Here is an 18326-nt window from a genome sequence, read left to right as displayed (position 1 = left end):
GTTTCAATTACATGATCAATAAAGTCTTTTAACATTGTTAATGATATTATTTATTTAATTTTTATGTTTGTCTCTATTTATTTTTTATTTTATAAATATTATTTATTTTTACAAAATTTATATAATTTTATTTGTAATTTATAAATCTTGTATAATTTTATCTTTTATCATTTTATTTATTTAATTGGCCTTTTAATTTTATGTGAATAAAATTTAATGGGTCGTGCAATGCACTAGGGTTGATACTAGTGTTACTAATTCGCTAGTCCCACCAACATCTTAATAATGCTCCTCTATAAACCCAAAATTTCTTCGTGGTATGAACTTTATTTTATTTTATCATTTTGTCCAAAATGATACTATATCTTTTAATAGTGCATGTCTTAATTGAATGCAATCGACAAGACATTAGTCTTAATTTACTCTTTTCAATTATGTATAAATATTAATTTATGGAACTTATCATTGTTAACAGTGAAGTGTATATGATTTTATTTTATCACATCCTTCTCTTGTTTGCCACTCGAAGAGTATGAAATTGATAAAATCTTATGTTTTTAGTAATCTTAACACTCTAATTTAACCATGGTTGACACATAATATCACGACATAAAATTATTCATTAAAAAATCAAAATATTAGCCAAAAGTTCCAAAATTTATGATTAAATCTTAACCGGACTTAAAAATCGAAGATATTTGAAAATTTCCCAAAAGAATCCCAAAATCAGAAATAAATATTTTAAATTACTATGCATATTAGGATAAAATATTTAAATAAACTAATAGTTGAATAGAATTTTTTTTTATTTTAATACTAACTTTTAAATATAATTAAAACAGTTTTTCAACTATAAAAATCAATGCAAATCGAATCCAAAAAATCTAATTTTAAAGGAAATCAACGAAATTAGACTTATATAAAAAAAATTGTTTTGAATTAATTGTATTATTCTAGTTATAAATATTTTCCTTGGACCTCTGGCACTTGTCTATAATAGGTAGACTGCATAAATATTGATGGGCAATCACTTTCTTATCCCATATTCATGAATGTTATATGTTCCTTCAATAATTGACACCTAATTTTTTTTTTCAGTAGAGACATTTCTGTAACATAATTTCCCCCAATGTTACTCAAATGTTTTGTGTCTTAATTGCAATTAATATTTGATGTGATGTCCTACTAGATCAATAATAACTAATATTCTACTAAAAGATGTGTTCACTAAAAACTATATAGAATAAAAATAAATATAAAAACGAATTTATATCTCTTTAAATCAAATTATATCAATCTAATTATGAAAAGACAAAATTAACGGAAAAATCATAGAAGTTTGGTCAAATTCTGGTTCGTTCAACAACATTAAAGTTCTCTAAAAAAAATCATGAATTTGGATTTGTTCATAATCATCCCATAGGAGAAAAAAAAATTGATTGTCTACACGTAATACATTGTTAATATTTTTCAACCAAACAACACATATTTTTATGAATAGTCGACATCATTTAACTCAATGATAGTGACATATGTCCATGTATGATTTCATAGTGTGAATATATTGATGGATTAAGCTGCAAACATAAAGGAGAAAGGAATCGAAAATCATCTCTTGATGATGAGCTTCAGGAGCCGTTGGATCAACCTCTGATCCGTGAGATTAAATCTCGATCGTTGATCATTAGTTACCGTTAGATTTGAAATGTGTATAAATAAGTTTGTTGATTTTCGGTTAGTAGTTAGACACTTAGACATCCTCTTGTAGATCATTTTTCTCTCTCGCAATTCAATAAGAAATCCCCTTTCTCAAACCCTTGAATCATTACTCTCTCTTCTCCGATCACAACATGCAATCGATCTCCATTTCTAACAATTGGCGTCGTCCGGTGGGAAATCGATCGTTTTGAAAGATAAAAGGAATTCTTGAGGAGACAAATCTGCGACGACGACGACATCAAGATTTGAGGCGGAGAAATATACGGGGAAGAACGATTTCGCACTGTGGAAGATGAAGATCCGTGCGATGCTTACTCAATAAGGTCTGGCTTCCGCTTTGACGACTAAGGGAAAGGAAACCGAGACAACAGATGCTAGTGAAAAGAGTATTCAACTACGCGCAAAGAATGAGGCAAAGGCGTTCAGCACGAGTGTTCTCAGCCTTGGGGATAAAGTCATGCGAGAAGTGGCGAAAGAGACGACCGATGCAGGTATAATGGCTAAACTGGAAGATCTCTATCTTACTAAATCGCTAGCAAATAGATTGATTATGAAGCAGCGATTGTATTCATATAAGTTCTTGGAAGGAAAGGAGATGTTAGAACAGTTGGAGGATTTTAGTAAAACCGCCGATGATCTTGACAATATTGATGTGTCGATTGGTGATGAGGATAAGGCAATTCTGTTATTGAATGCCCCCTCCCATCAAGTTATGACCAACTTCGCGATGCGATCTTGTATGGCCGAGAGAAAACCGTGACATTCCTTGAGGTGCAGGCTGCCTTAAGATCTAAGGAGCTGCAGAATATGGAGGCTAGGTCAGGTAGTTCAATGTCTGAGAGCTTGAATATTGTAAAGAAGTTCAAGGGAAAGAAGTCGTTCAAGAAGTTCAATGAGCCTTCCAAGAATGTTTCAAATGATCAAAAGGAAACTCGTTCTTGCCACTGGTGCAAGAAACCAGGGCACTTGAAGAAAGATTGTTATGCTTGGAAGAGAAAACAACAAGAAAGTGGTGGAAAAACAATGAATTCAACCGAGGAGGTTGAGGAAGATGAGGCTCCAATGGCCTTGAATGTTATGGATAAGAATGAGGATGGATCTTAGATCATAGACTCTGGCTGCAATTTCCATATGCGCTACAATCTCTCTTGGTTTGAAGACTTGAAAGAGGTTACTGGATCAGTCATGTTAGGGAATAATCAAATATGTTCAGTAAACGGTGTTGGCTCCATCAGGTTAAGAGTTGAGGATGGATGCAGCATCTTGCTCAAGTCTGTGAGATATATCCCAGAAGTTAAAAGAAATTTAATATCACTTGATTCTCTTGAGGGAAAGGGGTGCAAGTTTGTGTCTGAGGATGGGGTGATGACAGTTAGCAATAGAGGTGCCCACGGTTCAGGAACCGGCGGTTACAGTTCGAAACCGCCGGTTCCGGTTTTAGAAATTGTTGAACCGGAACCGAACCGTGAGGGTGTTTCACGGTTCCGAACCACCGGTTTTTTGTGGTTCCGGCTTGATTTCACGGTTTTTCGCGGTTCCCGCACGGTTTCGGTTCGAAAATTTTTGAACCTGAACCGAACCATGGTTCAAAAATCAACGGTTTCGGTTCGAGAAAATTCTCACGGTTTCTGTTCAAAACCGTAACCGGCGGTTACGGTTTCGGTTTTAACCGCCGGTTCGGTAAATCTTGGGCAGGTCTAGTTAGCAAGTCAGGAAAGTTGTTAATGAAAGCAAGAAGGAAAGGTAGCTTGTACTACATGACTGCAACTGTGTTGAAAGCTAACTCAGTGGTGGATTGTGCTCTTGTTACAAAAAGTTTGAGGGTGTGGTATTCTAGGCTTGGACATCCAGCCATTGGAACTGTGAAAGAACTGATTAAGAAAGGTCTTGTGCTCTGTGATGAAGCTGATGATGATTCAGTGAAATGTGAAGAATGTGTGTTAGGGAAGGCCAAGAAATTGAGTTACCCGAAGGCCATACACACATCATCAAAGCGACTTGATTATGCACATAGTGACTTATGGGGCCCTGCTCAAGAAAAGTCCATTGGAGGTGGAAGATACTACATGAGCATCATTGATGATTTCTCCAGGAGTATATGGCTCTACATACTCAAGGAGAAGTCAGAGGCCTTCAATAAATTCGGAGAATGGTGCATTGAGGTGGAGGCAGAAAAAGGCACAAGTTTGGATTGTTTGAGAACAGACAATAGACTCTAGAGCATCTGTCAAAAGAGTTTTGATGTTTTTTGCAAGTCTAGAGGGATCAAGAGGCACCGCACTGTCCCCTTAAATCCACAACAGAATGGTGTGGCAGAGAGAGCAAACCGCACTATCCTAGAGAGAACAAGGTGTATGCTGTTGGCTGTAGGATTGGGTAAAAAGATTCTGGGCAGAAGCAGCATCTACTGCCGTGACATTGATGAATAAGTGTCCATCATCTAGTTTAAATGGGGATATACCAGACAATAGATGGTTTGGAAGGAATGGCAGTTATGAGAACTTAAGAGCGTTTGGCTGCAAGGCCTTTGCACACATCAAGCAAGGGAAACTAGAAGCAAGGGCAGTTAAGTGTATCATGATGGGGTATCAACCAGGTGTAAAAGGATATAGACTCTGGTGCATTGAGCCTGGAAAAGAGAAAATTATTGTCAGCAGAGATGTTATCTTCTGGGAGCATGAGATGCCTTTCATGAAGAGGGCAGATACTGAAACAAGGATTGACATTGAGAAGGTGATTATCTCTAAGCTTGAGGTGGAGCATCACGGATCTCAGACAGAACAAGAAACTGAGGATACTGATGCTCCACATTCTCCACAACAACCACCACCACAACAATCAAGCCCAACAGCTCAAGGTAGCTGGAAATTAGCCAGGGAGAGGGCTAAGAGAAATGTGAGGCCTTCTTCCAGATATTCTGATGCTGAGTATCTATTCTATTGTTTCATGGTGGCTGAGGAAATTGAGTATTTAGAACCTAGCAGCTATGAGGAGGCAGTTGAAATCAAAGATTGGGAGAAGTGGATGCAAGCCATGATAGATAAGATAGACTCACTGCTTAAAAATGATGTACTTGGGTTCTGGTGGAGAGGCCAAATGGTAGAAGAGTTGTAAGTTGTAAGTGGATCTTCAAGAAGAAGATAGAGGCTGCTGATGGGGATAAGGTTAGATATAAAGCCAGGCTAGTGGCAAGGGGTTTCACACAGGGGCATGGCATTGACTATGAAGAGATTTTTTTCTCCTGTAGTGAAGTACACTTCCATCTGAATTTTATTGGCAATTGTGGCTAGAAAAGATTGGGAGCTAGAGCAATTAGATGTTAAGACAACATTCTTGCATGGTGACCTAAAGGAAACCATTTATATGGCTCAACCAAAGGGCTTCATAAGACCTGGGGATGAAGGCAAAGTTTGCTTGCTAAAGAAGAGTATCTATGGCTTGAAGCAGGCTAGCCGTCAGTGGCATATGAAGTTCAATACTCACATGATCAAGAGTGGTTTTCTGAGATCTTGTTATGATGAATGTGTCTACATAAAGAGTGTAGGTGGAGCTGCTGTGGCTTATCTACTCTTGTATGTAGATGATATGTTGCTAGCAGGGGCTGATTTGAAGGAGATTCAAAAGGTGAAAGATGATCTCAGAGCTGCTTTTGAAATGAAAGATTTGGGTCCAGCTAGAAGAATTCTTGGCATGTCCATAGTGAGGAACAAGGAAAGGAGGCAGATATGACTGGAGCAATCTGATTATGTAGCCAAGTTGCTCAAGAAATTCAAGATGAAAAATGTGAAAGAAGTTTTTGTCCCTATGGGCCAACACTACAAGCTTACTGCAGAGCAGAGACCAAAGAATGAAGCTGAGAAGATAGAAATGCTATACATGCCTTATGCAAACATAATTGGGAGCATAATGTATGCAATGATAAGCACTCGGCCTAACATTGCACATGCCATATCAGTAACTAGCAGGTACATGACTAGCTATGGAAAGGAGCATTGGTCTGCACTTAAATGGCTTGTGAGATACATGCGGGGAGCTACAAATGTGGGCATTCTGTTTGATGGAAATGGAGAGCATGAGGGTGATCCATTGAAGGGTTGGAGTGATTCTGACTTTGCTGGAAATCTAGATACCAGAAGGTCACAATCAGGATACTTGTTTACTCTCTATGGCTCGTTGATTTGTTGGAAGAGTAGTCTTCAAGGAGTGGTTGCTCTATCCACTACTGAGGCTGAGTTCATGTCACTGACATCGGCAGTAAAAGAAAGCTCTTGGCTCAAGGGCATATTGAAGGATTTTGGGATAGTTTAAGAATCTGTGAGCATTGGCTGTGACAATAACAGTGCCTTATGTCTAGCCAAGCATCAAGTTTACCATGAGCGGAGTAAGCACTTAGATGTGCGTCTACACTTCATCCGAGAGAAGGCTGAAGCAGGGGAAGTAAAAGTCTTCAAAGTCGACACTGCTGAGAATCCAGCAGACATGTTGACAAAGCCTATACCAAGGGGCAAGCTTGAGTTTTGTATGAGGTTGATAAAGCTTCATAGCATTGACTCACATGGCAGCTAAACCATCAAGGTGGAGTTTGTGAATATATTGATGGCTTAAGCTGCAAACATAAAGGAGAAAGGAATCGGAAATCATCTCTTGATGATGAGCTTCAGGAGCCGTTGGATCAACCTCTGATCCGTGAGATTAAATCTCGACCGTTGATCATTAGTTACCGTTAGATTTGAAATGTGTATAAATAAGTTTGTTGATTTTCGGTTAGTAGTTAGACATCCTCTTGTAGCTCATTTTTCTCTCTCGCAATTCAATAAGAAATCTCCTTTCTCAAACCCTTGAATCATCACTCTCTCTTCTCCGATCACAACACGCAATCGATCTCCATTTCTAACACATAGTGATCACATCTAACATATTTTCAGCAAAAGAGTTTCATCATAACATAATTGTTAATAAATCCAAAGTTTGTTCTTTTTCTAATTGATTTTTGAAGTTGCAGACAAACTAAAATTTAATCAAACTTCTTGATTTTTGTGTTGGAACCGTAGTTGTAGGAACGAGAAATCACAAATGAAATCTTCTTGGGATCAAATTATGATACCAAATAAAAGAGATCAGAGCTATCTTACAGTTGTAGGAAGTTGGCTTCAGTTAGGGCAAAAATCTCATCTATTCAGAAGCCAATTTAGTGTCAAAGCTGCTGAGGCAGATTGCAAATGCCTGAAATGCAGAAAATGGATATCTATAATCAAGTCCTTCCCAACCTTCCCAAACTGCAGAATGATTTTTGAGACAATTTGAGACCAACTGTGTAAAATTTGAGACAATTCATTCATATGAAGACCAACAGAAAGTGACAAATTTGCAAATGAAATTGGGTTTGTTTGGGACTTTCTGAATTTTGATTAATGATGTAAGTTCAATTTATACTCTCATCACATATTTTATTTGTTGGTCTAAGTTTTGGTTATGGTAAAAAAATAGTGATTTGTCAGTTAGTTAACTAAATAACATAAGATGGGCTATATATGTCATAGCTATTGGGCCATATATAAGTATGCTAAGTAGTACTATTTATTAATAAAAAGGTCTACTCAAGCCCAATTCTTGAAGGCCTTCAAATTAATTGCAACAAACAAGTTTATATAGATACTACAATAATTATTTTCTTTAAAACAAGTTAAATATATCCATTTCTTATAACAATTAAACCTATCCATAAATATAATATGGTTCTTACTATCTTATAGAAATATAAGGCGTATCTAGTTATGATTTATATTTCAATTAAAGCCAAATACTGTTAAGCTCGAGCTTGGTTCGTTTAGTTGCGAACTTCTCCAAACAAACTCGAATAAGCTTTAATCAATCCCAAAACGAAACAGTTTTGGAGTAGCTTAGTTCTAATTTTTTACACTTCTTTCCCCTTCCCCTAAAAAATGGAAAGAAAATTAGAAAATGAAAACTAGAATAGATATGTTAAATGAGAAAAAAAGATGTAACACGTGAAGACAAATAAATAATAGGAATAGGAGTATAAACTAAATTCTGTCTGAAGAAAGTAAATTGTAAGTAATTGAAATGGTTAGTGTAGAAGTGCCCCAATCACATAAAGCAATATGATAATCCCTCTAGAAAACCATGATTATTAGAATGTGTTCAGCTTTTTTCAACCAGCTTTTTTATTAGCACTAATATAATTTTAAGAGGTGGGGGCTCAAGATATATTGCCTCAAATATGTGATTATGTTTTGACTTAATCTCGCTCGTTTTCAAATTAAGCTAGTAAAGTAAACCACTTAAAGTAAAACTGTTTTTTTTAAATTAAAGAAATAATCCAATTACATCAATATGTTGTGTAAAGTGATTTTATAGGATAGGAAGCACGAGTGTTTTAATTTTTTTTGTTGATGGAGATGGCTCCAATATTTGGCTTCACATTAGTAGTGGAGTTCGATATTTTTTTAATTTTAGTTTTATCATTATTTTTGTACCTCAATAAAGTGATTTGTATAATTGACGATTGACGATTGATTAGTAATCAAGGTTTTATTTTAGTTTGTGTGATTTTTAATGAGTTTGGTGGGTTCTACAAAATCCATCATAAATTCACTTCCTTTGATATCTTAATAAAATAATCCTTAAGAAGGGTCCCAAAAATTGATTAAACTATATGTAATACATGTAAGACAATAAAATAGCTAATAAGTTTTTTTTTTTTTTCAGTACGTAGTCTGTAGATGTTTCTTTTTTAAAAAAAAAAAATTTGCCTTCAATATTACCTTCGATTTTGTGTTAAGAGTGACGGTAATTGTGGGCATCATACCTGGTTTCACGTGATTGTTCATTTTAGGAGTTTAAAAAAAAAAATTACACAGAATAATAGGCCGATGAAAAATGGGTAGTTTAATGATAATGGAACATGATTTAACTTACCATATTTTCTCTATCAATCTAAATCATTTCATCCCAAAATGTCTAATGAATTGCGGTGCAGATTATAATAAAAGTGATTGATATATTATTAATTAGAAAAATTATTTCATTTTATTAATAATAATGGTAATAGTTAATAAATACTCCTATATTATTCGATGAATAAAAATGGGGATGTCAGTACAACTTTCAATACGTGGGTTGGTCCGAATAGCCTGATAAATCTAGAGGGTTGAGACTGAAAATTTCGAGCTGACAATAAAATTAGTCCGCACCACGAGTAGGGTTGACCCATGATTGGACCAAGATGCAACTATTGTTTATTATTCCATCTGTTTGATAGCTAATTCAATACTTTATTAATGATTTTTATATTATAAATAACTATAAAAAAATTATATTAATTTTAGTATTACATATATATGTTAAATTTTTATTAATATAATAAAAGAAGAATAAATTAAAATTTTCAAATTCACTATTTAATTATGTTTGACTTTAAGCATATGTTTCAAAATTATACTATAATTAAATGTTTTACATCTTATAAATATTTTTTTTATATCACGTGTTAATTTTATCGGTCACAACTCGAAACTCGAACCATTAGGATTAAGGTTGAATATTACAATCGCACCTGATTCACTCGCAATTCATGTAGTGGTAGCCTGAAACTCAGTGAACTGACCCGATTGACATCCCTGAATAGAATGATGAAATGGAATGAATTTAAATTTTAGGTACGGAAGGAATAGATTAAGAAATTGAAAACGAAAAGCATTCATCAACCAATCGACTATGTCTATTCCCAAAGATAATTTTAATGATCTTGTTTAGCATAAAATGATTTTATTCTTATCATGTCAAGAAAATTATAGGATTGAAATAATGTACGACAAAGCGTGAAAATATACATAGACTAGATAGGCATCATAATATAAATTTTGTCTACATCAAAGGGTGCATATCACCTTGGTTTCACAACCCTATACAAATTTTAACATCCTACAACCTGAGATTTAATTTCACAACCTCATCTTATTAATTACCATTCCAACTTGTATCATCGACTTTATTAACCCGTTATAACCTTAGGTAACCTTTAAAATTCTGTTCCTTTATCAATCAAATAAAAAAAAAAGAAACGAGGAAACAAGAAAAATAAAGGTACCAATTTGTATCAAGTAGGAGTAATATTTTACTGTATTCTCTTTTCATTCTATTAAAGGTGTTCATAATCCTTTCAATCAATTCCAACAAAGATCTAATGTTATCATTTTTGAAAATAAGTAAATCATCATCAATATATCCTACTATATTGCACCCCTCTTTATTATTATTTCAATTACTTTTTATCTTTCCATTAATATATTTTAAATATTTTTTTCTCTCTCTTAATATACTAATAATATCTTTTAAAAATTCGTCCTATCCTACCCCTCATAAGTGTGTAATCTTTTATGATAAAGAGGAACTACTTTTTTTACACTCTCGAGCAAACTCATCGAGTATATGTGTATGTATTCTTTAATGTTATTTCATGAGTTAATGAATAGAGAGTAAAGTAAGAGATATGAAAAAGTAGATATAAAATTATTTCCATTTTAGGAAACGTTTCATTTTAGTGGAATAATCCAAAAAAGAAAACGTTTTATTTTTAATGGGACAGAGTGAGTATATAACTAGACTACTTGTTAACATTCCAAATCTAAGGCAAGACAATCACCCAAAGTCCTGTCTTCACTTTTTAAGGGGCCAAATTTAAAGCCATGATATATATTTTTATTTATTTTTAATTAGAAGAAGTAATACAACCATTTGAGAAGTGAGATCAAGAATCATTTCAGACTAAAAAAGAAAATAATGCCTACAACAGTTCCAGATTCCATGTTAAGATGCACTGATACTCGACAAACATACATGCTCATGGCGACACGTGTTAGGTGAAACAGTGCCATTTTATTTATACTGTAACAACACCTCTTAGTAATAAAAAGTGGGAAAGGAGAAAAAAAAACATCATCGGCAAAATGTTTTGTTAACACCAAGATTAGTGAAGAATAGCAGTTGCCATATGCTATTTATAACTAAACACCTTTTTCTATCCACATCGTTAGTGGAGTAAGAAACCTATAGCAATTTGTATCAATGGGTCCAAAATGATACTCATAATGCAAAATGCAATAACCCCACCTATATATACATATATATGATACCTCATTATTGCACCAATTTGGCAAAAAAGTTCTTGTATTATAATATTTGTATAAAAAACATATTTTATTTTATACTGACTTTACTAGGGTTCAAAAGTGGGAGCTAATCCTCTTAATTGCTTTTAATATGAGGAGAAATAGGGTGGGCTATGTGAAGATGTGCTAAAAGTATTCAATTGAGAACGTATCATCGTTACAGATGTCGACACATGCAGGTGTCGACAGTCGTGTGCTTTCACTTATAGATCTATTTGTATCACGTCTTTAATGAAATTGTTGTTTTGCTTGTATCAGTATTCGCTTTAGTTTTATTTTATTGTCGAAAAACTTTATTTCTTGCATATCATTGTTGTTTTGTTTTAGCATTTAACAGATTAATTGGTTTGTTGCCTAATCTAACAACTCTTTTTGGTATAAAATTTGCTCTTCGATTTGGATCTGCTGATCTCAATATAAATTGAAATTAAATCTTAACATTTTATTACCACTTTGTAGTTTAGTTTTTTATTTAATGATACGAGTAGTATATATGTGTAGTGTATTATTATCCATATGGTGATGCCACTAATAGAAGATAAAGACAGCATGGAAAAGAAAATAGATTCCATGCGTCAATTTCAGTGTATATATAATCGTCGAAGGGTGAATGCTAATCGATTCTTGATTAGTATTTATACAGAAATTCGAGTGCACACATTTTATTTTCCTATTCTAATAAACATCACGACGTCAGTACTATAAGAAATGGAACAAATATGAATCTCGTCTTGATATGAGAGATCTATAAATCTCATCTTAACATAAATCTGCAACACAAACCGGCAATTATTTGTGTCTAATGCAATTGTGACTGAACCGACATAATAGTAGTAGTACACCTCAAACAAAAGAATGATGCATCTAGAGTTTCTTATTAATTGACGTTGAATATGATACACACGTATTTCTTTTTATTTGAACCACACCAAAGATATTATTAAATTATGTTTATGTAAACCCAACCAACAAACTTATAAAAAAAAAACAAATTAAAGTGATTACATATATACACAAGGGAAATAGTAAAACATAAGAACTCTCCGTAGCATAAAAAGAGTATTGTGGTGCATCAACTTAGTTACTTATAAGCTAGGTCTCGAAACCAAACTAACAAACTTGATTTGGCATGTAGATAAAATATCACATGGCCAAGCGAATTCTCGCATGAAACATGAATAATGAATTATAGGAAACTCATGCATGCCTTTCTTACTTTTTTTTCTAACATATAATTAGAAAAAGAAACTAAGAAATGACAAGATATGATTTAAATATTAATATGTTTGTAAGACTCTGATCAGCAACAATATATGACACGTCTTCGTTGGCAAAGTTGACTCATATTTTAAGAAATATTTTAGAAGTTTTATACCATCACATATTTGTACAAGAAATCAGCCATAGGCCTGCGTTATATGAAAATGGGATTTTGTTGGTGCCGCTGCCGCCCCAACATAGCTATAGCTTCCAAGGCTTTCGACTTTCAAGTCAAATTCGAAACATGTCCACTGATATTTCTTATCAAATTTAACATTTCATATTCAACCGTGTGGCCTGTTACGATAATTTTCATTCTGTCATTTGGATTAACAATTTTTATTTTCCATTTAGTTTACAACACCAAAAGGTTAATAAAAGAAACGTGCGCACAGTTTAGCCATAGTTTGACAAGTTCACAATTCAAATAGGCACAAGGCATTTAAATCAATCAAGAAATTTTAATTTTTCTGAATTGTCTCATTCAAGTGCGTATCTTTATTGATGTAAAAAATACGTATATTAATGAACAGCACCACTTTGAACATCACCAAAAAATGACCTTTCTACACGAATAAGACAATTGAGAAAAAATAGAAACTTTATGATTTAACAATAATATTTTGTTCAAATTTTATAAGAATGACTTGAATTTAACCAAACTCCATGATTTAAATAGCTATTATCTCATTCAAACTCTGATAAGTTACTAATAAAATAAAAGCTTATGAAGAATTAGAGATAAGTTGATCAACATAATACAGGATTGGTATTTCCTACTAGTACTATGACACACACTATGAGATGGAAGCAAATAGAACGAATATCTAACTATTAATTTACCTAAATAATAGTAGTATTAACTACTATTAATCTATAGTAATGTTAGAATACTCTAGACACAGGAAAATACCATATACTAATATACACGAGTCATATATATGGTGAATGACTGACACCATAGGCCATAGCATGATATGTTAGTATTATTTGTTCAAAACTTTCATTCTCCGCAAAATTAGGAGAGAGAGAGAGAGAGAGGGTAAAAATAAAATAAGGCAAAGGGCAGCTACGAGTTGAGACAAAAACTGATTGGGATGAAGGCATGATTGTTGTAAAGAAATGAAATGGTTTGAATACCTGAAAGAAAAACTTTAGCTTAGGTCACTTGAGTGGGGTGCACAAATGGCTTGCATTGCATATGATATCATGGACTAGAGCACCTGAACAAACGCCTCTGGCCCTATCAAATAATCACAAAGATCTCCTCATTTCTCTCCTAAATTTCCATGTCCAATCACCATCATATACTACAATTCTCCACCATTTTAATATGTATATTTCATTATTTTATGCATCCAGTCTCTAATCCCTACTTCGATTTTTATGTAACAAAAAGCAGCGACGTGTGGTCGACACATGTGGTTAAAGTGGGTGGAGCCATGCACTTGTGGGGTGGGAGTTGGTGTGCCCAACACCCCCACGCGGGCTTGTAACCTAGGGCCCAGACGGGGAAGATCATCGTGCACCTGCACTTTCCTAAACTCTATTCACATTTAGAAATAAAAATATGTGTATTTGACTCTAAAAAGGGACAAAGTCAGGTGTTACATCCAGCACCCCTCCGTGGAATACCCCGACCGTTGGTTTAGGGCACTGTCCCTAATTTAACTCTTACAGCTAATGTTTTTCTGTTTTTTTCGCAAAGTGAGATGAAATTGAGGTTACACTGGTAAAAATGATGGGATACAAGCATATTTTTTGAAAGATAGATAAGATATGCTGACGGGGTATTGTGCCTCAAGTGGGTAATCGGTATTTAATCATTTCTTTCACATCAGCCAACCCCATCTTTTTCTTTTCCCTCCCTTTATTATTAGTAACCTCTCCCTCTCTCTAGAGTGTGTGTGAGAAAGATAGGAACAAGAAAAGGATATCTTACGTCTCCAAATCTTTAATATTTTATTGGCAAATGTGTTTGACTAAGTTACCAGAAATTCTCTGTGGAAATCCTGATATATAACTAGAAATGGAATTACTTATAGTGGCGTCCTCACTATTAAATTCACCTCACTTTTATCATACTAATATTTGGTCTGGTGTATTTACCTGCATCAAAAGGAACTTGTTCAGTGTTGGACCATTTTCCAACTACTGTTTGCTCATATAAGTGATAAGCTGCTTGACATTCCTCAACCTACAAAATAAAACCGATACATAATCAAGTGGCGTAAACCATGTACTCTGTTAGATTATTTACTGGGTATGCAGTTTAATTCCACTCAAATTCTCAACGGTTCGAATAAAACCATTGTTAGGACACCTAAAGCTGGACTAAGGCGATGAACATAAAACAAATGAAATGACAGGCATCCTATTGGAGTCTATACATTAGTCCACCAAGAAACCACACTTTGTCACTTGGTCAAAAAAAATAAAAACCTTGGCAAAGATTGACGAAATTGTGGAGGAGATTCCTTTAATGTTTAGAGGCATCCCAAAAGCAGCATTATCTCTTCGTCCAATATAAATCTATAGACTTACGCAGACCAAATCTATGAAAACACGCCCTGTTCTAAAAAGAGATGTAAATAATTTAGTGTATATACTTATGTACAATAAAACATGCAGCAAACTGAAAAAAAAGGTGATCAAGAAGAAATTAACTAGGATCAAATATACAAGGTAGCAAAATGGACATCATGGTTATGGTAATTCTGGTGGACTGTCTATCGAGGAAAATGGCATTTTGAAAAGATATCAAACACAAGTACAGTATAGTACAGTACACAAAAAAAATGGTGGGGCTGATGTACGTATTCAACCACATTAATCATCTTAGGCCTCTGTATGGCCAATATGGGGAAATGACTCTCATTGAAAATGAAATGAAATATGGGAAGAGGAAACAAATAAAACAGGGGAGCAATAGAGACAAGAAATGAAAGAGGAGTCAAATTTCATCTAATGGGATTGTTGACTACTGAGGCCACTCAACCCAATATCAAGAAAGCAATTAACTCTATAAGAATTCTTCTACTTGAGGCATTACACATTTCCTTTTTCTAGTGGAAGAATACATTTTAAAGTACATCCATACATAAATCACCCACCCATTGTCCCATCCCACCACACACCGTATATGATTTTCCAAACTGCATAAAAAGTATTGGTTGTGTGGTTAAAATTGAACCTCATATCCTGTAAAAGTTATCTCGGTCAGGGAGATTCACAAATCAGCACTAAATGGAACTTACTCCATGAACACTGAACACTTGCAACATTAGATTAGACTCAGTGAGAAGTTCATCATGGCTACAAAAACATTAATTAATGGACTTCCCATGTTATCGTGGTACAGCATAAATCTTCTAGACTAATCATCAACTTGCAAACATCGGCCTAATGTTTAAACAATAAATGGAAACACTTAAGCTGGCAGAATAGTGAAAATACTAAAACTTTTAAATGAGGATTCCACAAGTTCGACTTGAGAATACATGAAGACACCTCAAGTTCTTTATCGCCTGGTCTTATTTAGTGAAACAGATAATGTCAACACTCATATTTCTATACATACATCAGGTGTTCGGGAGTAATACAACATAGTGTAAAAGTTTGCACCATAGCTGTTCAAGCCATATTGGTAAATGGACTGCCCTGTTCACTAATTCAACTAGAATAGCGAAAGAAGTTCTACGTTAAACTTAAATGGATTAAAGATTCAGTACAATCTAGCCAATAGATATTCACATTATTTGTGCTTATACAGCTTTATAGTTAGCCAATATCATAGTTCTTTTTCAAAAATATACTCCGTACATACTTATCCAGTTTTAAACCTCACCAGTTTTCCAGATGGCACTCAAAATAAGAAGCATGATATCATGTAGTCAATTTTTTGCGTCTAAAACATTCATTTCCACCAGAGTAGCATATGCTTCCTGCCTCAGGAAAGGTTTTTCATCTGATATTGAAATTTGATCAATGTAAAGAGTATATCGTATCTTCATTTATTAAATATGGTTCCAGAAAAGTGGTTGCTGAGTCACTAATTTCTTTTATGCAAGTTTTCCACTTTTGGAAAAGGGATTGCTGCCCCAGTCTCCTCCTATTCATTCGTGTTCTTGAACATTGCTGGCTACAGACCAATGTTTAGTAGAAATTTCTAACTTTGGCTGACAAGTACAACTTTTCTAAGTTGACTTCACTAACCATTTCTTATGGGCTATTCCTTCCTTAACATTCCCCAAATCAATTATTATAACCCCAATTATAAAGTACCCCACATGTGAGCATTTTTTTTTTCATGAGATTATCCAATTCTGATCTAAATTTTAATTCAACTTGTATAGATTGCTGATTCCCTATGTATGACTTCATGCATCATGCAACATACAGCCATGTACAGATTGTACATGGACAGTGCATAGACTAATACATCCTGTTACATAGATTAATATATGAGAGCACATAAGGCCAAACATAGTTTGGTGTCAATCCTGCATTTTCATTTTTTGAGGAATTCTACTGTACTCTATTTTCTTACAATGGGGCCAAATCACCTTTTTGGCTTTCTATAAATCCACCCCTTCCCACTAGTTTCCTTCGCCTTCAACTACCAGCAATACTTCTTTCTAAGATCTCCCATAAACTAATTCCACAAACTCATTTCAGAAAATCTGCCCAGTTCGATTAGAGCAATGCAGCCCAATGAGATTGCTGAGCTCCATTTGTTATTTCCTTCCAACTCAACACAATATCCTCCCAATTTTGCCTTAACTAGTAACTACCCACCAGCTTATCAGTTTAGCAGGTTCCCCAACCCTTTATACCAGCTCAATACCGCACCCCAAGTTCAAGAACTGAATCCACAGTCAACTTGTTTCAGCAGTAACTCGACATCTGATGAAGCAGATGAGCAACAACTAAGCATAATAAACGAGAGGAAGCAAAGAAGAATGATTTCAAACAGAGAATCTGCAAGGCGATCACGCATGCGCAAGCAGAAACACTTGGATGAGCTTTGGTCACAAGTAGTCTGGCTCCGTAACGAGAATCACCAGCTCGTAGACAAGCTGAACCATGTATCAGAACGTCATGACCAAGTACTCCAAGAAAATGTTCAACTCAAGGAAGAAGCTTCAGAGCTTCGTCAAATGCTTACCGACATGCAGCTGAGCAGTCCTTATCCTTACTTAAGAGAGCTTGACGATGATCCTAGCAGTGACTTGGCCTAAGCATGAATTATGTACTCATATTTCTTCCTCAGTTTCCTGATTTGTTACTGAGATAGATGCTATGATTTTTGTCTTATCTTGATGCCTTTAGCCAATTGGTGTTGTCTCGATCTATATGAATCACAATCCTGTTATTATCCATATGAGTTAACAGTATGCTGCAATAAACTCTAAATAAATCCAATGATAGTGTCAAAAGGCTAAGTTTATTTAAGTCCTGGGAATAGATTCATCCATGACACGGGCCCCAAAAATTTCTGAACTGCGACCATTTAGTAATCGTCTAGTCTATTGACACATGCAGGCACTAACAAGCAAGATTTGCATACAAGAATCTGAACATACAGCTGCTCCATCATAATTTGAAATACTTAAACACACAATTCCTAAATACAGCAAAATTAAATACAATAAAAAAAGCAAAACGAAGATGAATGCCCCTAGAGTGTCATGCAGCATTTCAAGTTGGAAAACAGTAGTTTCCTCAGACAAACTATGCTACCAATTACCAAAATGATTGCCATTAATTGACATCAACCAAACAGAAACCTTTGCTGTTTTTCAAATTTAGTTTTGGCTAAAAACATGTTTGGTGTGGCGTTTAGGGACCACTTCAGTTCCTCTAAGTCATATTCAGTTCGGCATCTAGGGGACACACTGTTTGTAATTGTAACAATCTCACCATCAATTTTCAATGGCACAAGGAAATCATGCTTAATTATATCAGCTTTGCTACGATTGCTTCTCTTCAAACAGTACTAACGATGAAAATGTACTCTAATTCGAAGATAAATCAATGTTTCCATATGGCATTCACGGAATAGAAATTCACCGCGCATTAGGGATTTAATCTGGATAACGAAATCGAATTCCGAAAACTCACCTTCAAATATTTTCTGTAGTTCAGAGCTAAATC

The 18326-nt window shown here is 34.6% G+C and overlaps 1 protein-coding gene across 1 annotated transcript; it reads left to right on the top strand.

The window, feature by feature from the left end:
• Positions 1 to 16794: 16794 nt before the first annotated feature.
• LOC125207968 (basic leucine zipper 43-like) lies at positions 16795 to 17548 on the top strand. Its single transcript, XM_048107494.1, has one exon. The coding sequence runs from the start codon at positions 16874 to 16876 to the stop codon at positions 17408 to 17410; it is 537 nt and encodes a 178-aa protein (XP_047963451.1). The 5' UTR covers positions 16795 to 16873; the 3' UTR covers positions 17411 to 17548.
• Positions 17549 to 18326: the final 778 nt, after the last annotated feature.

This window comes from Salvia hispanica, chromosome 2, assembly GCF_023119035.1.
Source record: "Salvia hispanica cultivar TCC Black 2014 chromosome 2, UniMelb_Shisp_WGS_1.0, whole genome shotgun sequence".
NCBI classification, from domain to species: Eukaryota; Viridiplantae; Streptophyta; class Magnoliopsida; order Lamiales; family Lamiaceae; genus Salvia; species Salvia hispanica.
Note: the sequence above shows the minus strand (reverse complement) of the source record. Positions and strands in the feature narration are given on the sequence as shown.